We start from the raw sequence: 24,763 nt of genomic DNA on the forward strand, positions 1-24,763 counted from the left end.
TTGAAGGGCTTGAAAGCGGATGTGGTGCTGTGACAGGAGACCCATCTGAGGGGGAAGAACAAGATGAGGCTGAGGAAGGGCTGAGTGAGCCAGGTGTTTCATTCGGGCTTCGGCAGCAGAGCCCAGGGGGTGGGGATACTGGTGGGTAAATGGTTGAGGTTCCAGATGGAGAAGGTGGTTGCGGACCAGAGGACAGGTAGGTGATAGTGACGGGTGCATTGGAAGGGAATCTGGTAGTTCTGATTAGCGGTGGGGTGACGTTGGGTTTGTGAGGAAAGTGCTAGCGGCCACACCGGATTTGGATACTCACCAGTTGCTATTTGGGGTGAGGGGACTGGAATATGGTGTTGGACCCGAAGGTGGACAGGTGCCGGCCATGCTTGTTGGCCCCTTCGGGAGTCGGAGGTGTTGGCAAGGTTCATGAAAGAGATGGGAGGGGTGGGCCCTGGAGGATTTTACATCTACAGGATAGAGATTTGTTCTTTTCGCCGGTGCATAAGGTGTACTCATTATTGGGAGACTTCCGGTTGCGGCATGTAGGTGGAGGTCGCATGTTTGGTGGCTTCTGCCAGAGTTGTCCTTGTTAGGCTCTTTACACCCAGTTTTGGGGAAAAGTCCGTTGTGAGAAGTTGTGGGAAGGTCTGAGGCATTTCAAGAATGTCAAAAACCGGAAAAATGAGCCCAGGGAGACAGGGGGCGGAATTCTCCGACCCCCCGGGAATCAGCAGGGGCGGGAATCGCGCCACGCCGTTCGGCGGGCCCCCCGCGGCGATTCTCCGGCTCGCGATGAGCCGAAGTCCCTCCGCTGACATGCCTCTCCCGCCGGCGGGAATCAAAGTACGTCTGGTGCTGGCGGGATTGGCGGCGCGGGCGGGCGCCAGGGTCCTGGGGGGGGGCGCAGGACGATCTGGCCCCGGGGGGTGCCCCCATGGTGACCTGGCCCGCGATCAGGTCCCACCGATCGGCGGGTTGGACTATGCCGTGGGGGCACTCTTTTTCTTCAGCCCCGCCATGGCCTTCACCATGGCGGGGGCGGAAGAGACCTCTTCCCCTGCGCATGCGTCGGTATGACGTCAGCAGCCGCTGGCCGGACTTCCGCCGGCCGGCGAAGGCCTTTCGGCCCCAGCTGGCGGGGCGCCAAAGGCCGTTCACGCCTGCCGGTGGAGCGGGAGCCACTCCAGCGCGGGCCTTGCCCCTAAAGGTGCGGAGAATTCCGCACCTTTGGGGAGGCCCGACGCCGGAGTGGTTCTCGCCACTCCATAACGCCGGGACCCCCCGCCCCACCAGGTAGGGGATTTTCCCAGCCAGGGAGTGAGTGAAAGTCCACCGTCCAAAGTCGGGTGGGGCGGCACTCTTCACGATTGAAAAGATGGCTGAAGTGATGGCTGGGCAGTTTGAGCGCCTGTGCTTTTTCATGGTGGGAAGGCGCTGATAACTGGGACAAAGAACTTTTAGTGAGGAGAAAGAGTTGCAGGTGAAGTTTCATCTTCTCTTCATAGGGAAGGCTGTTCGGCAGCTCAGGCGAGCGAGGGAGAGTCATCTATGAGTATGTGAGAAGGCCAGTCAACTGCTGGCTGGCCAGCTCCGTCGGCAGGCAGTAGCGAGGGAGATCGTGCGGATTAGGGATGGGCTGGGTGGACCGGTGGTGGCGCCAGAGCAGGTGAATAAGATGTTTGAAGGCTTTTATAGTGACTTGTATGAGTCAAAACCGCCAGAGGACGAGTTGGAAATGAGGCAATTTCTGGAGCATCTGGAATACTCGGGGGTTGAGAGGGGAGGAGGAAAGGGCAGTATTAGAGGAACCAATGAGGGTGGACGAAGTTCAGGCGTCAATAGGAAAGATGCAGTCGGGTAAGGTGCTGGGCTGGATGGGTTCCCGGTGGGGGTTTATAAAAAATATAGGGATACGTTGGCACTGTTGATGGTAGAAATGTTTGAGGATGCAATTGTAAGGGGAGTATTGCCGGAGATGATTGGACAGGCATCCATCTCACTATTACTTAAAAAAAGGAAGGATCCGGTGGAGTGTGGGTCGTAGAGGCACATTTCTCTACTGAATGTGAATGGTCAGATATTGCCGAAGGTATTGCCAGTGAGGTTGGAGGAGAGGGGTGCCTTCCGAAGATGATAGGGAGGATCAGATGAGGTTCGTCAAGGGCAGGCAGATGTCGTTCAATGTGCAGAGGCTGCTGAATGTGGTGCTTTCGTCGGCAGAAGAAAGGGAGCTGGAGGTAGTGCCAGATGCGGAAAGGGTGTTTGACGGAGTGGAGTGGAGTTATTTGTTTGCTGTGCTGGAGAAATGTGGGATTGGGCCTAAGTTTGTGGCGTGGGTGAAATTGTTATGCAAAGATCCGACAACATGTGTGCAGATGAACGACATGTACTTCCCATCATTTCGGGCAACGAGGCAGGGATGCCCCATGCCCCCCTTCTTTTTGCGCTGGCGATTGAGCGTGGAGAGGTTTGGACTTATGGAAGAAGGTAGTGGGGGGGGGGGGGGGGGGTGGAGCAGAGAGTGTCTCTGTGCGCGGATGATCTGCTGCTGTACATCTCGGACCCAAGCTTGTCGGTGAGGGATATCACGGGGTGCAAAGGAAATTTGGGGCATTTTGGGGGTAAAAGTTAAATTTCGAGTATAAGTATTTTGTGGTGTCTTCTCCAGGGGCAGGAATGGGAGGGTTGCCATTCTGGGTCGCGAGAACTCATTTAACGTATTTGGAGGTATAGTTGGCGTGAGACTAGGTACGACGTTGTAAGCTTAATTTTGCGAGGCCGGTGGGGAGGGCGTAGGAGGACTTGGGTGCGATGGGATAGTCTCCCCTTGTAGCTGGTAGGCAGGGTGCAGGCAGTAAAGATGAACACTTTGCCACAGTTCCTGTTCCTGTTCCAGTCTGTCAGTTTTTTTGCCAAAGTCATTCTTTAGGGGGTCAGCAGGCTGGTCTCGTCATTTGTATGGGCAGGGAAGGTGGCTAGGATAAAGGAGACGGTGCTCCAAAGGGGGCGGCAGTCGGTGGGAGGGTTTGGCCCTTCCACATTTTTTATACTATTACTGGGCGGCAGAAGTGCAGTAGGTGCGGGGTGGAGTAGAGAGATGGAGGCTTTGTTGGTGCGGATGGAGGCTGGTTCTTGTAAAGGGTCGGGGTTGCAGGCGCTGGCAACGGCACCACTGCCATTTGCCCCTGGGAGGTACTCGGGTAGTCCTGTGGTGGTAGTCACGTTGAAGATTTGGAGGCAATTCCAACGGCACTTTAAGTTGAGGGCAGGCTTGAGGGTGATACCGATAAGAGGGAACCATCGGTTTCAGCTAGGTAGGATAGATGCGAGGTTCCGGAGATGGGAGGAGAGAGGGGTGAAAGAGATAAAGGATTGCAGTCCGCAAGCTTGGAGGAGTTGGGGGTGAGGTTTGGGCTCCAAAGTATGTATGTGCAGGCAACGTCACAATAAAGGTCTTACTGATCATTCCGGTGTCACCGTCCTCCTCCTTGCTGGAGGAGGTACAGTCGGTGTGGTGACTGGAGGGCAGGGACGTTTTGGCAATTTACAGTAGGATTATGGAGGAAGGTAACATGTCCATGGCTGGGATTAAGGTCAAGTGGGAGGAAGAGTTATGGATAGTGTTGGAGGTGGGATTACGGTGCGAATTTCTGCAAAGAGTCAATGCCTCAACCTCATGCACGAGGCTGGGGTTAATTCATGAAGTCGAGGATGAGCCAATTGTTTGGAGGGGTGGAGGATACCTGCGAGCGTTGTGAGAGGGGCCCAGCCAATCATGTCCATATGTTCTGTGTCATAATATACATCCATGTATATAATGGAGTGCAGACAGGCAGTGATTGACAGACAGGATGACCAGTGAGCACACAGAACACAGCAGCCAATCACCAGACAGGACACGACCACTATAAAGCCAGAGGGCACCAGTTTTCCCGCTGTCTCGGGGATCCAGCCTCTGAGACAGTCAGATCTCGTGAGCATAGCCAGTGCAAACACCATGTGGTAGTTAGTAAGTCTGGTCAGGCTATCATCAGGTCTCCAGTCAAGACAGCATACTGTCAACCCACAGTTGAACATGTAAAATAGTTAGATGGTAAATAAAATCGTGTTGCATCTCATCAAGAGTTGAAAGTCTGTCTCTCGCTACACTGCATCAAACACAGTCCACATAGACCCAGCTTGCCCAACACATCATTCTGATCCTGCCTGAGGTTGGAGAAATTTTGGGGGTCGGTTTTGAGCACCGTGTCAGAGGTCCTACATGTACATTTGGAGCCTGGTCCCCTGCAGGCCATATTTGGAGTGTCAGACCTGCCAGCATTGAAGACTGGTGTAGGGGCAGAGCCTTTGCCTCGCTGATAGCTCACAGGCAGGTCCTGTTGGGGTGGAGGTCAGCTTCTCCACTCCCCCCACCCCTCGTGCCTCGGTGTGGCTGGAGGATCTAATGGAGTTTGTTAGACTTGGAGACGGTTCCACAAGATACGAGCTTTGTTTGTCTTCAAGGGTTCGGGAGGATAGTTCGGGGGCGGCAGCGTTGAGGTCGTGTTTATTTGTTGTAAAAATGTTTAAATGTTTGGAATTTGAATAAAAATATATTTTTTAAAAGATTATTATATTTGTTGAACTACATCAAATGATAGTAGATGGTTTCTGGATCTCCTTCATGATTAGAATTGTCTTTTCACTGGGGCACTTAGTTGCCATTGGGTAAAACACAAAAAGATGCAGCAGAATCACAGAATAATATAGAGCAAAAGGGGCCATTTGGCCCATCGAGTCTGCACTGATGCATGAAAACACCTGACCTGCCTGCCTGCCTAATCCCATTGCCATTACTTGGACCATAAAGGCTAGAGGGGTTATGGGGATAGGATGGAGGTTTGGGCTTAAGTGGGGTGCTCTTTCCAAGGGCCGGTGCAGACACTGTGGGCCGAATGGCCTCCTTCTGCACTGTAAATTCTATGATTCTATCCACCCTGTCCATGCCCCTCACAATCTTTACACCTCCATCAGGTCGCCCCTCCGTCTTCTCTGCTCCAGAGAAAACAACCCAAGCCTATTCAGCCTTTCTTCATAACTTCAATGCTCCATTCGAGGCAATCACACTCTTCCTATAATGTGGTGACCAGAATTGCGCACAGTACTCCAGCTGTGGCCTCGCTAAAGTAATCTATGCTTCAATCGATAACGGCAAAAGTCCCATATGCCTTTTTCACCACCCTATTAACCTGCCCTCCCCCCTTCAGAGATCTATGGACAAACATGCCAAGGTCCCTATTTTAGCACAAAAGGATCTCATTCATATCATCGAGCCTTTTGCTCGATCTTTAAGAGAGATGTTCAATTTGTTTCAATCTCCTGTCCTTTCCCCCGAGCCTTGCACATTTTCCCCCATCAGATATTTATCCAATTCACTTTTGGAAGTTATTATTAAATCTGCTTCATAACCCTTTCATGGAGTGCATTCCAGATCAACACAACTTGCTGCAGGATGAAAATTCTCCTGCTCTTGCATCTGGTAATTTTGGCAATTACCTTAAAATTGTCTCCTCTGGTTACCAATCCTTTATTCCAGTGGAAAATTTCTCCTTGCTTAATCCATAAAAACCCTTGATGATTTTGAACACATCTGCTATATCTCCCCTTAACCTTCACTTCAATAAGGAGAACACCCCAGCTTCTCTAGTATCTCTACAGAACTGAATTATATATTCCTCAAGTATAATGTGCACCTATATTCCAGGGTGGGATTCTCCAATAATGTCCCCACTGCAGCATCAAAACGCGGGCGAATCACTCTGGACTTTCCTGAAGAAAGTCCAGAGTGGATTCTCCTATCTGGAGGGGGCGAGCAGGCACCCAGAGTGATCCTCGGAGCTCCGGTGGCCGATACGGGGCCCTGCAGCTCCGGTCGTGGGTCCACGCATGCGCACCGCAGCGGCCTATGTCGGCCGTGCCGCACGACATGGCGGACTCAAACTGCTGACCGGCACCAAAAAGAAAGGCCCCCCCCCCCTGAGATCGCGCGCGCCCACGGATCTGTGGCCCCCGATCGATAGCTTGGCCGTCTGTGAGGCCCCCTCCCCCGGTGAAGGATTACCCCGCCCCAACCAGGGCGGCCGCGGACTGAGTCCACAGCCGCCACGGTGAATTCCCGACGGGTGGGACCATGAGAGACCCAGGCTGTCGGGACCTCGGCCAGTTATACTTGGAGAATTCCAGCAGAGACCTCTGTCAATGGCCCCTACCTGCGTCTTGTAGCCCTCGCACGCGCAATTCATGGTAATTCTTCAGGGACCGGAGAATCGTGGGAGCAGCATCGCACCGGATTTAGGCGTCAACGCCCATTCTCCGCCCCCCGCGCCGATCGCGATTTCGGTGCAGGGGCTCAGAGAATCCTGCCCCAGATGTATGGAAAATGCACGTCTCTGGAGTGCTGTCTTATCATGATCCTCTGATGTGTGAAGTAAAGGTTGAAGATAACAGACAGATGGGTAAGAATCGTGGAGGTGGTTAAATTGACAAACATGCAAAGTTCGATCCCAACCTATGCACCTATTTAGTCACAGAAGAGTTCAGGGCATCCAGGAACGATATTCTGAAGAGCAGCTCTGATTATGATATGTTAATAAGACTCCATTCCTCAGATTTAGGCAGCCATTTAAATTTAAAGTACATGGCCGGCCAGTTGTCACATGGTTGGAGAAACCAAGCAGCTGAAGGGAGGCAGGCATGCCATGATCAAGCAGTTAGGTGTTCTTTTAACCACTGCTTATGGACTAAAAGTAGCAGGAGTAGCTCAGGGCAGCACGGTAGCATAGTGGTTAGCACAGTTGCTTCACAGCTCCAGGGTCCCAGGTTCGATTCCCGGCTTGGGTGACTGTGTGCACGTTCTCCCGATGTCTGTGTGGGTTTCTTCCGGGCGCTCTGGTTTCCTCCCACAGTCCAAAGATGTGCTGGTTAGGTGGATTGGCCATGATAAATTGCCCTTAGTGTCCAAAAAGGTTGGATTGGGTTGGGTGGGGTTATGGGTGGGTGGGGTTACGGGGTCACGGGGATAGGGTGGAGGCGTGGGCTTGAGTGGGGTGCTCTTTCCAAGAGCCAGTGCAGACTCGATGGGCCGAATGGCCTCCTTCTGCACTGTAAATTCTATGAAATGTAAATTCTCTGAGTACTTTCTCATCCCCTCAAAGAAATCTTATTCTACGATCAGCCAAAACCCCACACAAACCTTCTGATCGTCCTTGATCTCCACCACCCACATCCACCACCACCCGTCTCACTCCTGAACTTCAGCTGTCAGTCGCTTGTCAGTCAGCCAGCCTCTGAAGCCAACGGGGAATAGAATGAAAAATGAAAATGAGGTTCTGTCATCAAATCCCTCCAAATTCCTTGCATGCTCAGTTTTCCTCACTGCAGCCCCTCCCTCTCCCTCCCATCCCCCACAAATATTGGGGATCCTGCTGCCTTCCCTAGAATCTTGGGCCTGATCTGATGTGGCGATAAACTCAGTCACAATCGATCCCACAGTTTACATCAGCATGGGTTAAAAGACTGCTTTCTGTGCTGTATCATTCCACAATTGTAACCACTAGATATTCAATCAATGTGCAGATGGTCTGTAAAATCCAAAGAAGGATCTTGCATGATAATTACATTATGTGACTCATTTATCCTTAAACGTTTGTCTCTATTTGCAGCATCTCAATGTCATGACTCATTGGAAATCTGGTTGTTGAGGAATTTAGGCTCTGATCCATGAGGGGACCCAGAACAGAGATGGATAACTAGTCCCCAGTTACAGTGTCAATTGTGTTTTAATTTACAGTGCAGGCCAGCCAAAGTTATGGAATGATTGTGGCAAGTTTATAACCTTATTATTGAAGGGGGTTTTCACTTTGAACTATAAATGAGAAATGCATGTGCCCTGCCATGGACAACAAAGGACAGCAACAGCCCACTCCAACAGAAGATTAGGCCACATTGGCGCAAAGATTAGAAGCAATCTAACAGAGCTGATTTAACGCGATTCAAATAGATTGCACCTTAAATAAAACCAGAAGAATAAAATCAGTGATCAGTTTCGTACAGCCTAGTCAAATGTCGAGTCGTCTGTTTTGTATTGCAAACTGCACGCAGCTGTATCAAAAGATTTGATTGTAACACTGCAATGTTTAAACCACGTGGAGAGTGAGGTTTTGCCGTTTTTCTCTTAACCAGGTGACTTCATTGTGGGCAAGTTTCCCAATGAAAATGATCCCAGGTGGATATATTATTTGAAGTTCTGAGTTGGCAAACTTACTGTTGCAATCAAGTGCCATGAATAATGTTTCCCACCTTGGATCATTTGTACTGGAAAACCTGCCCACATTCGATTTTAGACTGAAAACAGAAAGAAGTCAAAGGTCATCAGTAACGTGGTGAAAAATGCATTGCTACGAGCTGGTATTCTCTGCAAAACCCTGTACAGGTTTCATTGCAGCGATTAAAGATTTCATTTCCTGGGTGGCATGTGGCACAGTGGTTAGCACTGGGACTACGGCGTTGAGACCCGGGTTCGAATCCCGGCCCTGGGTCACTGTTCGAGTGGAGTTTGCACATTCTACCCCTGTCTGCGTGGGTTTCACCCCACAACCCAAAGATGTGCAGGGTAGGTAGTTTCACCACGCCAAATTGCCCCTTATTTGAAAAAAAAATTGGGTACTCTAAATGTATACAAAAACAAAGATTTAATTTCCATCTAAATTATTGGAGCATCAGATTTTAAAAGAGAATTTTGTATTCTTTTAATATGTGATGTGGAGATGCCAGCATTGGACTGGGCTGGGCACAGTAAGAAGTCTTACAACACCAGGTTAAAGTCCAACAGGTTTGTTTCGAATCACTAGCTTTCGGAGCACTGCTCCTTCCTCAGGTGAATCTTCTAATATGTGAATTCTGAATGGCATAAGTTTAAATGGTCATGTTGCCATCATTCCTATCCATGATGCAGAAGATCATAAGGCTGATATTGTATTACCTCTTTCTCAGTGTTGCATGTGGTGTACGCCAGAATAGTAATGTTAGTCAAAAATACGATCTGACAGCTGACTGAACTGAAGCCAGGAGGTGTGAGCTCCCATCCAGTCAGTCATCACACAGCATTTGAGCTTGTTGAAGCATAAGTCTAGTCCAGTGCAAAACCGTGTGTTATTGTAAATCACTGGACAGTCTTTTGAAAATGAGTCTCTTTATAAGATTAATAAGGGACCTGTTAGGAGTAGAGCAGTGCGCTTGCACCAACATCAATTACCCAGGACTGAAGTTCTACATTTACAGCCAAGAGTAGTGTCACTGGATGCATTCTTCACTCAGCTCAGTGCAGCTCAGTGAGGTACAACTTGCTGTGTAATTTAGGCTGGCTGGGTGCATGCTACACTCTACACATACCAGCAAAATACCTTCAGAAACTGGAACTCATTGCAACTCTTCAAATGGACACGTCTCAGTTTATTTCTTTAATTAGCTGTCTGCTCCAAAACGGCGTCATCAGGGAGTACGCGTCACGCTGTTGGGAACCCCTCAGGACGCTACCTGAAGGCCCTCCCCCGATGCTCCGCCCAATGCTCCGCCCCCAATGGCCCGAGTTCCCGATGGCGTGGGACATGTGTGCTCTCAGTTTTCGTGAAGCTGGCGTGGCGGCTGCGGACTATGTCCAGCACCGCCATAGTCGGGGGGGAGTCATGCCGCAGGCCGGGGAGGCTTCGGAGAGGGCTGGTTGGACTGGCGGGGTGTGGCCCGGGGGTGGCGAGGGGGTGTCCAGCGAGCCATTATCTGGCAGATCGGGTTCGTGCGCGGCGACGCCATGTTGCATGGCGTGACTGTTGCAGGTCGCCACCGTGTCCACGGACCCGGCAATTCTCCGGCCGTTTATTTCATGAAGGCCGTGTGTTTTGCGTGGCGTGGCTGCTAGCCCCTCACCAGTCGGAGGGTCGGTGCTGGGGCCTCGCCGATTTTTCCCTCGTAAACTAGACACTTCCTCCGGACACAGCCTGAAAATCGGAGAATCCTGCCCCAGGTACTGCCTCTCCTTAGTGGACTCTGCAGAGGAAGCAGAATAGCAGAGCTCACTCCAAACAAAGGGCACATGTACTGCGGCCTATGGCACCCTCCCTGGTGCACTGCCCCTCTCAGGGCACAGGCCTTACCAGTCACACTCTCAGCTAGCCCATTCTGCAGGACCACCAGTTGTCTCCAAGCCTTGTCACACCCAGGACCCACATTACACTGCCGCAACGCTCCCAGCAGATGCCTTCTTCCCTCGCTCAACTCCATCTGTTGGACCAGCCCACAACCAAGCCTCTAAGCTTGGAGGCGAATGGCACCACAAGTTGACCCTCTTCACCGCACAATGAAAATGAAAAAATGAAAAAATGAAACCAGGTGCCAACTTGTTGGCCAACCCAATAAGGACACCCACAGTCGACCGCATGATGGAGACAGGACAATGGCCACAAAGCCCATCGCTGACACAGGTTGCGGAATCCACTGGTACCCCTGTCAACAGGGACGGGTGGCGAGGATAGAGGCTCCCCACATCACAGGCTCGCTGCCACTCCCTGATGGGCACAGGGGTGTAGTGTGGATGGTAACATATCCAGGGGCAACGGTCAAGGGATGGGTGTGGGATTGGGGGCCCATGTGAGGATGGAAATGAAGTGCACCTCAGGGTCACCATGTTGTCTGGATGGGCAAAGGAATACTCATCTTGTTGAGATGTTTTCTCTTTTTTCCTCTCTGCAGAGAATGAATTTCGGAGTACAGCCAGGAATGATCGCTATCTTCCTGGCCACAGCTGCCTTTGCGGACGCATGGAGGCTGGAGGCACAGGGCCTGCTCGGGGAGTATCCTGCACAGGAGGAGCCTGCCCCCGAATAGCAGGGGCCAGTCAGTAAGGTTGGAGAGCGGGCTGTCCAACAGGCCGAGGAGGAGGTGCAAAGGAGTGTATTCCGTTGGCAGCTGTCCTCAGAGGGCATGCCGGACCATGTGTGCCGCTGAAGACTCCAATTGATCAGGGAGCCCGTGCACAACCTGTGCCAGATGATGGTGCATATTAACCGCGGGGGTGTGGAGGAGGACACCCCGTCCTGGTGGTCAGCAAGGTGATGATTACCCTGAACCTTTATGCCTCTGGGCCTTTCCAGGTGCCCAGTGGGGACCTGTTTGGGATATCGCACACAAGTGCATCCACGCTGTGAGCGATGCCCTATTTCCCCGGGCAGCGGACTATATAAACTGCGATGTAGACCAGGCCCACCAAGATGCCGAGGAAGCAGGATTCGCTGCATCGCTGGCATGCCCCATGTCCAGGGGATAATCGCTGTGTCACATGTCCCCCATCATAAAAGGTTTCCGCTCCCTGAATGTGCAGTTGGTGTATGACCACCAACTGCAAATCTTGCACGTCTGCATCCAATACCCAGGAAACAAGCACGACGCATACCTCCTGGCACACTCATCGGTTCCCGGCACCTTCAAGGTGCTCCTTCGGGTGAGGGGTTGTCTCTTGGGCGACATGGTTATCGCTGAGGTCCTGGCTCATGATGCCTATCCAGAGGCCCCAGACCGAGATGGTAGACCGCTATAACAACGCCCATCCAGCAACCAGGAAGGTCTAAGCGGTGCACTGTCGTCCTAAAGATGCGCTTCCAATGCCTGGACCACTTTGATGGGACTCTCCAATCTTACCCTAGAAGAGTCTTGAACACCGTGGTGGTTGCTGCTTCCTGCACAACATCATGCAGCAGAGGGTGGACAGGCAGGCAGAGGAGGAAGAATGTCAGGCCTCATCTGACAAGGTGGATGAGGAGGGTGGCCAGGAAGGGTAGGGCAAGAAACCCGAACTGGCACGCCAGGCCACCCAACATGTGCACAAGGGCTGCTGCGCACATGACAACCTCATTACCTCTAGGGGGCCTTGCCACCGGCAGGATGATGACGACTCACTGTGAGTTAAGCTCTGGTGTTCCTCATCGTTTGACAAAGTCTGATACCTGCCTTCAGGAACACATTCCATTGCCTGCCCTGGTCATCCCTGCATGTGTCATGGCCATTCCATCTCACAGGCCCTTATCTCCTTTGGGGAGGGCAATGGGTGTCCGTTATGGAGATGGTGAGCAGTGATGGGTACTCACTTGGTAAGCTGTCCAACAAGGCATCCTCACACTTCTGACCCCATTCCCTGCTGCCTCTGAGGGTGTGGTAGGCGTGGGGATGGGCGAGGAGGGAGAGAGAGGGAGGGGGACATGTGGGGAAGAGTCTTCAGTGTGGACCGGGGCCACCATGTAGCGTGGTGGACCTGGTTTGGCACGGGGATATGCACCATGCCAACATGTCTGCCTTTCACCCTCTGCAGACAATGGACTTTGGAGGCATGCTGTTGGAGACGCAAGCTGAGCAGGGGGACAATGCAACATATCTGCTGGATCATGGCGCACCGGGGGGAGGGGGGGGGGGCATGGGGGAGGATACCTGCCCCCGGTGGCAGTCAAGGTGATGGTCACCCTGAACCTTTATGCCTCGGGGCCCTTTCACACGCTTTGGAGACCTGTCTGGGTCTCACAGTCCTCGGTGCACAGGTGCATCTCCCCCCTCCTGGTGGCCCTATATGTCCAGGCGGCAAAATACATCAAATTCAATGGGGACTAAGTCCACCAGGATGCCTGGGCAGAGAGGTTCGCCATCATCACCGAGATGCCCCGGTCCAGGGGTGATTGTCAGGACGCATGTCACTCTACGAACTCTGGCCCATGACAGGCCGGTCTTCACAGACTGAAAGGGGTTCCACTCGATGAAACGTGCAACTGGTGCATGATCATACGATGCGCATCACGCACGTCTGCGCCCAATACCCGGGCAGTGTGCACAACTGCTGCTTCATCCTGGCACTCTCGATGGTTTCTGACCTCTTCGTGGCCCACCCCAGGCTGATAACGCCTATCCGAAGGCCACAGACCAACGCAGAGACCCGCTACAACGATGCCCATGCAGCAGCCAGAGGAGTGATTGAGCAGTGCTTCGGCAGCCTAAAGATGCGGTTCAGGTGCCTGGACCGTTCTGGAGGGGCCCTCCAGTCTAGCGCTATAAGAGTCCCACATCCTGGTGGCCTGGTGCATCCGCCACACCATCATGCAGCAGAGGACGATGTGCTGGAGGAAGTGGATGTACATCAGGCCTTGTCCGACAAGAAGGATGTGGGGAGGGCGAGGATGGGCATGACATGGAGCTCGATCAAGCATAGGAGACCGCACACTGTGCGCGCCAGGGCCAACGTGCATGGGATTCTCGAATCGCCTCCAGGTTCACCAAATAGGGGGCCTGGCAATTGGCACAGACATCCCATCACACCCCCACACTCGCCGGCCACCCCTCCCATGAATACCCTCCCTGCACCAACCCCCCCCCCCCCCCCCCCCCCCCCCCCCCGTGGTTATTGTGACTCTGTGCCGTGGGTATTGTGACTTTGTGCCGCGGTTATTGTGACTTTGTGCCGCGGTTATTGTGACTTTGTGCCGTGGGTATTGTGACTTTGTGCCACGGTTATTGTGACTCTGTGCCGTGGGTATTGTGACTTTGTGCCACGGTTATTGTGACTCTGTGCCGTGGTTATTGTGACTCTGTGCCGTGGTTATTGTGACTCTGTGCCGTGGGTATTGTGACTTTGTGCTACGGTTATTGTGACTCTGTGCCGTGGTTATTGTGACTCTGTGCCGTGGTTATTGTGACTCTGTGCCGCGGTTATTGTGACTCTGTGCCGTGGTTATTGTGACTCCGTGCCGCGGTTATTGTGACTTTGTGCCGTGGTTATTGTGACTCTGTGCCGTGGTTATTGTGACTCTGTGCCGTGGTTATTGTGACTCTGTGCCGCGGTTATTGTGACTCTGTGCCGCGGTTATTGTGACTCTGTCACAGTTGTAATGACTCTGTTTTGCTGTTGTTGTTACTCTGTACCATGATTGTAGTGGCTCTGCCGTGGCTGTCATGATACACGGCCAAATTCTCCGTGCCAGTAACTAAGTACTGGCGTCAGGACTGTATCGGTGGTGTTCTACGACAGCAAATGTGATGGCATTACCAGAACATTTCAGCGACCGTTCAGGGGCTAGAATCATTGCCACATGACCGTTTCCAATGAAAAACGGTGTTTGATTCGTCGGATATGGGATTGACACTCGAGAGGCTGAAAAGCTCCAGCCGTATATACGCACTCCACTCCCCACACACATTCATCCCAACCAACAAGATGGCAGGAAGGAGAGCAGCACCGCGGTTCACCAATGCCAACCTGGAGACCCTACTCAACGCTGTGGCACCTATACTCTGGGGTGGGAAGGCGGTAGCCATCCATCGCCATGCACCATACATAACCGCAGGTTGAGAGGTTGTGAGCGCCACAGGCAACACTGCCAGGACCAGCCAGCAGTGCCGCAAGAAACTGCACAACTTCCTAAGGGAAGCCAGGGTGAGTAGGCAGCACTGTGCCCATAGCATTAACCCCCGTCCCACACACTCGTAACCCCACACCACCCCCCCCCCCCCCCCAACCCAGGGGCAACCGAACCCCACCCTGCACCACCAGTCAGCATTATACTGACCGCCATGACCGGGTGCCCTGGCCACAAAGCCCACCAGCTACCCACCCCCTGCACGCGAATGACTGTCTAACACTGTGCGTTTCTGTCTCCCTCACCCCCCCATGAGAAAACATCACGCAATCGCCGGGAGAGGGAGAAAACCGGAGGGCGACCACCGGGCCTGTGGCGCCTCACCGCAGCAGACCAGCGGGCCCTGGACTTTAAAAAAATATATATTTTATTACAAACATGTATCAAAACAGGCTACAGTGACACCCCGGGAAACAGACTTCCCAACAATCACCTATACAGTCTGTACAGATATTTGCCCTTTTTCTCTCCTCCTCCCCCGCGACGGGAGAAACAGACTAGTCCAAAAAAACTATTATCTATTTGGCCAATAAATTAAGAGAGGGGAATGTGAAACGAGACATGGATGTCCTCGTACACCAGTCACTGAAGGTAAGCATGCAGGTTCAGCAGGCAGTAAGGAAGAGTACTTGTATGTTGGCCTTCATAGTGAGAGGATTTGAGTACAGAAGCAGGGATGTCTTGCTGCAATTATACAGGGCCTTGGTGAGGCCACTCCTGGAATATTGTGTGTGGTTTTGGTCTCCTATCTGAGGAAGGATGAACTTGCTATAGAGGGATTGCAGCGAAAGTTTACCAGACTGATTCCTGGGATGGCGAGGAGATGTATGAGGAGAGATTGAATTGGTTAGGATTATATTTGTTGGAGTCAGAAGAATGAGGGGGGGAATCGCATAGAAATCTATAAAATTCTAACAGGACGAGACAGAGTGGATGCAGGAAGGATGTTCCCGATGGTGGGTGTGCCAAGAACCAGGGGTCACAGTCTGAGGATACAGGGTAGACCATTTAGGGCAGAGCTGAGGAGACATTTCTTCACCCAGAGACTAGTGAACCTGTGGAATTCGTTACCACAGGGAATAGATGAGGCCAAAACATTGCTGGTTTTGCTCAGTGGGCTATATCGCTGGTGCAGAACAAGGCCAGCAGCACGGGTTCAATTCCCGTACCATCTTACCCGAACAGGCGGCGGAATGTGGCGACTAGGGGCTTTTCACAGTAACTTCATACTTGTGACAATAAAAGATTATTATTATTATCCTGGCTAAGTCCGCGAACACTCCCGCCCAGAATCTTCCCAATTTTTTGCAACCCCAAAACATATGCGCGTGATTCGCTGGTGCCCATCCACACCTCTCACACTCATCTGCTACCCCCTGAAAGAACCCACTCATTCTCTCCTGAGTCATATGCACCATTTGCATCACCTTGAACTGTATCAGGCTCATCCTTGCACAAGAGGGTGTCCCATTTACCCCACACAGTGCCTCACTCCAGACTCCCCAATTTCTCTCCCCTTCCAACTCCGCTTTTCATTTCTCCTTGATCTTCACCACCCGCTTGCCTCCTTGCTCGCCCTGCCACTGGTATATATCCGTAATTCTTCCCTCCCCTTCCACATCCGGAAGCAGCAGTCGCTCCGGCAATCTAGGGAACCGCCTCGAGATCTTTCGTGCAGATACCTGAACTCACTCCCCCTCCAGGGGGCCATGGACTTGATCGGTGGATGCGGGAAGAGGGCAGTCACCAAGGCGGAGGTCGGCATCGGGCGAGCAAGTTAGACCCAGTTGAGTTGCAGTTCCCCATTGCACATGTATTACCACCTCCACACCCACCACCATCCTTACCGCCCACCCCACACACACAACCACACCACCCCCTCACACCCACACCCCTCCCCGAGAGCCCCTTTCACCACCACCACCCCTCCCTCCACCACCCCCCCATCCCCCACACACTCAGCCAAAGGCCCCCACCACCCGCCACCCCAACCCGCGGCCCAATCATGCATCTTGTGTAGTGTTTTGCAGGATCGCTGACCATGGCACAGGCTGTTCTGGTGTCCCCCAACTAGCTGCGCCACAACCACAGCCCCAACCCTGGGAGGAGAGCAGCGAGGAGGAGGAGGACATGGACATGAACGGGAGCCCTCAACCCGCAGCCAGAGACACCCTGGAGCATCAGTCCGGGGACGACACTGACTTCCCATCACAGCTGTCTCCAAACCCCTCTACCATCCCAGGGACACTCATCTCACTAGGGCAATTTATTGAAGAGGCTCTTGGGGGCACTATCTGGTGCGCACCACACACACGTCATGGTACAGCAGGTGGAAGTGGAAGTAGGAACCTCTGAGGGGACAGACTGTTAAAGGCCGGCCCGACCCCCCGAACTAGCTGCCGTCTGGGCAGGTTTCGGACTTCTGGAAGGGGTGGTCCCATCTATTGTGTGTGGTAATACATGTGCAATGGGGAACTGCAACTCAACTGGGTCTAACCTGTGCACAGTTCTGTGTATAGTTAGCAATGTGACCTCCAACCAGCTGGTGGTGATAGAGATCTATCACATGACTCAAGACACCCGCCAGTTGACAGTAAAATGTACAAGAGGATAGTCGCACTTAATGTAGCTCCAGTAGAATTCACTGAATTCCTTTAGTAGCCATTGTCTGTATTATACTTTGTTAGTTATCTTTCCACGTGTTTGTTAATAAAGCATCTTTTTAATTAAACAACTAGATGTTCTGTGTACATCATTACAACGGCCATATGACAGAACACAACATGGGGCGCAATTCTCCCAAAGGGAGAGAAAGTGCTGACGCCGGAGTGAAAACCGAGTGTTTCACTCCGGCATCGGAGGCCACTCCTCACCCCCTATTCTCCCACGCCCAGGGGGTTAGGAGCGGCGGCGCTTTAATTTCGCGCCCGCGTCAGAGCGGCGCCGCCTGAATGACACGGCCGGCAGCGCCTAAATGATGTCACCCGCACATGCGCAGGTTGCCCGGCGCCAACCCACGCATGCGCTGTTGCCGTCCTCCCCGTGGGTGCCCCGCAAGAATGGAGCATTGATCTTGCGGGGCGGCGGAGGGAAAAGAGTGCGTCTTTTAGAGACGCCGGCCCGACGATCGGTGGGCACTGATCGCGGGCCAGACCTCCCCTGAGCACTCCCCTGGTGCTCGATCCTCCCTCCCCCCCCCCCCCCCCCCCCCGCCACTGGCCCCCACGCAGTGGTCGTGCGCTGTTCACGCCGCCAGCGACCAGGTTTGGTTGGCGCCGACGTGAACCGGTCGGATTAGGCAGGCCGCTCGGCCCATTCGGGCCAGAGAATCGCTGCTCGACCTTTAGAAACGGCGAGCGGCGATTCTCCGAGCGGCCTGTCATAAAACGCGACACGCCATTTTGGGGGGGGTGGGAGAATCGCGTGCGGGTATCAGGGCGGCGTGGCGTGAATTGCCCGGCACTCCTGCGATTGTCCCATCCGGCGTGGGGGTCGGAGAATCGCGGCCCATGGTACCAGATGTGTAGAACACTTAAAGATAACAACGGAGAAGATGGGGAAAAGTAGGCTGGAGAACGAAAAGACAAAAGCTGAACTACGCCATCTGCAACTCAACGCAACAAATAATAGTGAAGTTCGAGAAGGAAGATTTGAAGGTACCCCACCAGCTTCACGTCTTGGGTAACGTAGCTGAGAATTGGCGTGCTTTTAAGCAGCAATTTGGATTCTATATTGTAACCCTTGGTCTGCAGGCACAGCCTGACGTGAGGCGTATTGCATTGCTGCTCAATGTAGCAGGTCTTCAATAAATAGAAATTTATAATACCTTCACATTCGACAGTGAAGAGGAAAGCAAGCGCTACAATGCGGCAATAAAGTACTATGATCGGCATTGCTCTCCGAACGTTATATATTTCGTACACGTACCCAAAAAGAAGAGCTTAACCTTATCAAGCCTTGGCATGCAAGGGGGCTAGCTGCACAGCAGATCAATACACTCAACTTGAAACAGTTTGGCGCCAATCTGGAAGAAGCTGCCAGCATCATCAGCACTGCGACGCAGTTCAATAAAAAAACATGGTATCAGTGTGGGCGGCCATTTTAAGTGGCCAACCAGGTCAACCATTTTATGCCAATGATGCAGCATTCATCATGGGCCATGGCAATGTCCAGCATTTGGGAAAGTATTTCCAAGTGTGACCATAAAAAGCACTTTGCGAAGCAATGCTTTTCGGGTCCAAATAGGGTCAGCCAACGCTGTTGATGAGTTGCACCTTGAAGAATTGGTTTTCCTTGATTTCGACCAAGGACATTATGAGTCTGATATGAAAAGTGAAGAAGTCTTACTGACCAGTTGTGACAATAGTGATGATGAAACTGATACCATCGAAGACAGATGGACAATTCCAGTGATGCTGAAGGACAAATTGATAAAATGCAAGTGACACGGGAGCAAAGGCCAACCTCCTCAGCCTGTCCAATTTGCTCAGGCTGCAGGTTAAACCAAGAGTCTTCAATCAAACGAGATTGTTGAAAGACTATAATGGGAAGTAGATAGCGACGCTGGGTGTATGTGAACCAGCAGCAAAAGCATGGATACACAACAGAAGTCACATCGTACCATTTTCCATTGTGGATACGGAACGCGAGTCCATCATAGGAGCCAACGCGTGCGAGGCTCTGAACCTAGTTGAGCGGCTGTACATTCCAGACAGTGTTGCGAAAGAGGATCATTGCGACTGGCAACGAGATATAATGGCGCAGTTATCCGATGAGATACAGGCGAAAGTTAAATGGATGAAGATAAAGAGATGGAGGAGCTATAGGGAACTCCAGAATTCTGGTTAACAGTCTTCAAAAATGCGGATGTGCTCAGTGACATGATACAGCAGCTTGATGAGCCCATCCTGAAGCCTTAAGAAGAATTACAGGTGACATTTTCAGGTCCAGGGCAGCCAATGAGTTTAAGTTTGACCCAAATGAGTACTTTACGAATGAAGCATTGATCAAGCCATGCACAATGAAGGCCCAGCCTGATGAGTCAGAATTTTTCTGTTTTGATGGACCATAAATTACAGGATCACACGCTGCCAAATCAACTGGGAGGAAGAAAAAAACGTTACCATTAAAACGACGCAGAGGCATAACGGTAGAACATTAGTAGAACAGTTACAAAAACTGTACCAAATGACTCTTCAATCTTTTTATACCTCCTGACATTCCAGAGAATGAGAAACTGGATGAAGGTTCTGTGGTATGATTTGCTGCTGACTTTGCGGTTGGTTATTGTTTCCGTGAGCCCATTATTCCAACAACAAAGTCCCAGTTCACAGGAAAAGCGGCAGACGGTGATGCTGATTATGATGAAGAGGATGAAGAAGCAGATGAAGAGCCAGAAGAAGACCCTGAAAACATATTTAGCTTATTTTGGCGTTGGTGCCGAGGAAAGTTTATTTACTTTATTTGGCGAGAGTGACGAGGTGATCACAAGGGACGCCCAGTCTGCGCAGGACACTGAGAAGTGTGAAAGCTTTAAGATGGCGTATGTAGAGGCTGAAAGTGAGATTACAGTAGTAGACACATCAGATGAGAGCAACTCAACTGCGAACAGACTTATAACTGAAAACATAATCCTCATTCTCGAGAAACTGGCTCCAGAGGCATACGGTGAATCATCTCAGGCCCACAAAATGGTTCTGGTAGCGGACTCCTCAACACTCGAGGCCACTCCACCAAAAGACATGCTCGAAGAGCAGATGGGTGTATCTGTGTACAGTTCTACAACGAAAGACGATACATATATGATAATAATAATCTTTATTATTGTCACAAGTAGTCTTACATTAACACTGCAATGAAGTTACTGTGAAAATCTACTAGTCGCCACATGCTGGCACCTGTTCATGTACACTGAGAGAGAATTCAGAATATCCAAATTACCTAATTTGTGGGAGGAAAGCGGAGGACCCGGAGGAAACCCACACAGACACGGGGAGTACATGCAGACTCCACACAGACAGTGACCCAAGCCAGGAATCGAACCTGAGTCCCTGACGCTGTGAAGTAACAGTACTAACCACTGTGCTACTGTGCCGCCCATACTCTTGCCAGCCGTATGCTCCGCGGCCCCAGCCTGGCGGCGTCCTGCAGGGGCTACTGGGGGCGTTGACTTTAGGTGAGCCACTTGCTGCCTCGCCAGTGGGTGGTGGCCAGTTGGAGGGGGGCTGGGGTGCCGGTGGGGACACCCATGCAGCCGGTGTCACTCTGCACAACCAGAGGCCATGTTGGGCAGTCAGTGGGGTGCGCAGCAAGATGGCTGCTTTGCAGGCCATGGCAATAGCAGTCCTTGCCTGGACACCCCCATTACCCCCAGATGCCCCACCATCATGCTTGACATAAGAACATAAGATCCAGGAGCAGGAGTGGGCCATCTGGCCCCTCGAGCCTGCTCTGCTATTCAATGAGATCATGGCTGATCTTTTGTGGACTCAGCTCCACTTTCCCGCCTACCGATGGCACCCCAGCCCAGCCCACTCCCCTCAACCTGCCAGCTACAGGACTGGCAGCCTCTGCATGTCCTACCTCCTCTCTCTCCCTCATCGGCCACAGTGCCTGTTTCCTGATTTATAAAACCAGATGGCAGCCATGCCTCCTCCGGCCCATTCACCTCTGACTTGTACATTGCCTCATCCTGTGCAAGGAGAGAAGATGGTTTGAGAATATTTGGGATGCAGGTGGCATTCGCAAGATGCCAGTCTTCACAAATGACCCACTAACCACTGAGTGAAAGTTGCACTGCAGTTAATCCACAAGGGTTCTTCAGAAACAGCCTTCAAAGCGGTGAGTCCACGCAAATTGAAGGATAAAGCTGACAAAGGCAGGCACGTGACAGAGGTGCATGCTGCGGACCTCTACATCAACTCCCCTCTCACGTTACACATGACCTCTGAGATGCACAGTCAAATCTCAGTAGTCCCCTCTCTGCCTGCAGACGACATGGTCCTCAGTGGGGCTACGAAGCACCACTGCATAAGGTTGAGATGCATGGGCAATACAAATGGTGACCTTGCCACTGAGGCCCATGTCCGAGTTCCCATTCAGTGAGTAAGTCTGTCGAGGTAAGTAGATGGCTTGCTTATCTTGGCAGCATGGATGATTCTTCCTCTTCCTGCACTGCAGGACTGTTCTCTGTTTAACTAAATTGGCATTCACCACCCTGGTGAATGTTTCTCATACCAGATTGGTGAGTTAGGCGGGCTGCTACTCCCATCCCTTGGTTGGAGGATGTCCCTCCGTTCCTCTGCTGCATTTATAATACATGCAGTGAAACATCACTGAACCTGAATGCTGGTACGAATTACATTCTGTTTTATGTCGCAGTCCAAAATTAAGAGCACAATAAAGCTGTATCTATCCAGGCATCTTTTAAATTAAGTGCTCAGCTATGAAGGCAGGGTGTGCACCTTCCTGCCCACCCCACCATGAACAATGTTGGCAAACCTCCAGCTGCATAATTGATGAGCCCAGCACTCCACGATTCGGCATGATTTCCCACTGGGTTCCACAGCAGACAACATTCTCGCTTCCTGCCCCCCACCATGGACCTTTAACCTGGAGCTGTGAATCCCAGCCATGACCGCATCTCTGCCTATTCCATCTATCTGCATCGTCGGGAATTGAACCTGCTTCTCTGAACGGTTGCCTCATCTCCTTGAACACGCTGGTCATCCAGCATGTTACCCATGTAGCGCCTCCAGAATCTCAAACAGCCCTGCAATTAACTCACAGGTGACTTGTCAGCTGCTGCAGGTAATCACATGCCACTTTCGGACTGGTAACCATCACTCGAGAAGATGCCTTCGCTAAAATTGCTGGGTGGCATTCGGGAACTGGCAATGCACTTGGTGCCAGATTTTTGTGACAGTTGCCTCCATCTCTATCTCTGCTTTGGATGAATTCAACCCTGGTCTAGCTTAAAAATTGTAGTTTAAAGATAATTTATGGGATTTTTAATCATTTGTAGGTATGAACATTTTCGATTGCCTTGCAATCTTCCCTTAGCAGCATTTAACACTCCATTTTGCGTTGATGATCAGTATTTTGGGACATTGGTTAAAAATTAGTAACACTGGTTGTTTTGTGCCAACTTATACATACTTGCTTCGCCTAACACAGCTAAGATTGCAGTGCTTTTGTTCACCTTATCGGGTTCAAGCATACAGCAAATATTGTTCCTAAGGTTAAAATATAGGGAGGCCATTGATTTACAGTGGACACAGGACATTTGTTTCAGTAATAATTGGTCCAACTTTAAAGTTACATCAAGCAGCATTGTCCTTGCAAAGACATCGGAGTTTATCACAGTAAAGAGTATTTTAAGAAGCTTTCAGTGCACTGCACTTTCCTCCAGGCATAATAGCCACATCTTTCTTGGACCTCCTCACTGATCCAAAAGTAAATATACCATTGTTAATAGCAAACCATCTCGAACGATTTAGCAAATTTAGTGTCATTAGTTTGGGGATTCATAACATAAGAGATTATTCTCAACAGATATTGGCACGCTTATTTGAACAGAATAACGCACTTCAGCATTAGGCTAACTGGATTAAACGGTTTATATAATTTTCAAAAATATATATATTTTGAAGAGAGCAATAAGTGTTTAAATATGTCCCAACCTGTCCTGTTACTACACTGAAAAATACCGGCAAATTGGTCTCAGTAGCTTTGGAAATCCTGCTATTAAACTATTAAAGAAAGTTCTCAGTGACGTGACTTATAAATATCCTAACAAAACTCCCTTTTAATTTTTACTAGATTTCTCGTGGAATTCAATCTTTGCAGTTGGTGGAATTCTGACTTCACAGTGAAAGGTAAGTTTGGTAACTTTTCTTTCCAGAACAACAGCAGAATTATTAACTTAGCCTGGAGGAGGGGCAGCACGGTGGCGCAGTGGTTAGCACTGCAGCCTCATGGCACCGAGGTCCCAGGTTCAATCCGGCTCTGGGTCACTGTCCGCGTGGAGTTTGCACATTCTCACCGTGTCTGCGTGGGTCTCGCCCCACAACCCAAAGATATGCCGGGTAGGTGGATTGGCCACGCTAAATTGCCCCTTAATTGGGAAACAAACTTATCTTTTAGCTTTTTAATGAAACAATATTGGTGTATCCTTTCAACTCTCATTTGAATCAGAGCCCAACTTAGACTGATGGAAATTTCAAATAATTTCCCAGTGAATGTGTATGCAGCACAGAATTAACTATAATTTTACATTAAATATTAAAAGGGAATTGAATGTTGATGGGGAGTCTGGGATATTGGCCAGTAGATATGACCATATTGGATTGTTGCTTAAATAGGCTGATGGACATCTTCCAAGCTTGGAAACCATATCAGGGATGAGCACTTTTCAGGGTTGACTGAGCTGATATGACATCCAAGTCATTGTTAAGTCCTTCAGAGTTTCTGTGCCTTCAACTTTGCAGCAATTGTTTACAACTAGGAAACTTGCTAGGCTAATTGAAAAGGCAAAAAAATTCACCACATCCTGCGGACTGGAGACAGATATAGGCCTGACTCGATAGACTTGGAAAAACGGTAGCCAGAATTTTCCCACCCCGTCGTGGCGGGACCCGCCCCGAGGATTCGGCAGCCCAACCAATAGTCCATTGACTGTTGGCGGGACCAGACCATCTCGGTGGCGGGTGGGGCCTTTTCTTAATTTTCTGGACAAAAGAGCAAATTATGAATGGATTTATAGAAACAGACTGCTTCCAATTGTTGAGTGGGTGGGACAGTGCGAGGAAAAATAGTCATAGGTAAGGAATTAAATGTAAGGGATTTAGAACAGAAGGTAAGAGAAACACAACATTGTGGTGAGGATGTGGGATTTACTTCCACTGATTGTGGTTGCGCCAGAACCTATACCAACATTTAAATTTAGATTGGATAGGTTAATGAAGCGATATGTAAACAGTAGCAAAATGTAATTAAAACTATTGCACACATGGAAATTAAACACAAGTACAAACTGAGTGGGACAAATGGGCTGCTATTGTATTGTGACTCATCTGTATTTCCATGTAGGACCAGCAGAATTCCTTTGTGATCAATGCTAGTATGTTTTTACAAGTATCTGGAACATTATGGTTTCCAAAGCTTCCCTTCTTTTATCCATTCTCAAGGTTTAGGCATCAGTGGCATGGTCAGCATTTATTGCCCATCCCCAGTTGCCCTGAAGAGGTAGCAGTGGGACTTATTGAACTGCTGCAAATTCTTGTTAT

At 50.8% G+C, this 24,763-nt stretch overlaps 1 protein-coding gene across 5 annotated transcripts in view; it reads left to right on the plus strand.

Annotated features, from left to right (window-relative positions):
* cacna2d3a (calcium channel, voltage-dependent, alpha 2/delta subunit 3a) overlaps positions 1-24,763 on the plus strand; it is a 1,093,156-nt gene that overhangs the window by 941,767 nt on the left and 126,626 nt on the right. For all 5 annotated transcript variants that reach the window (XM_038812776.1, XM_038812778.1, XM_038812775.1 and 2 more), the window contains one exon: positions 23,298-23,353. In XM_038812776.1, coding sequence (XP_038668704.1) covers positions 23,298-23,353 — 56 coding nt within the window. The remainder of the gene's footprint in view (positions 1-23,297; positions 23,354-24,763) is intronic.

Source organism: Scyliorhinus canicula, chromosome 11 (assembly GCF_902713615.1).
Source record: "Scyliorhinus canicula chromosome 11, sScyCan1.1, whole genome shotgun sequence".
NCBI classification, from domain to species: domain Eukaryota; kingdom Metazoa; phylum Chordata; class Chondrichthyes; order Carcharhiniformes; family Scyliorhinidae; genus Scyliorhinus; species Scyliorhinus canicula.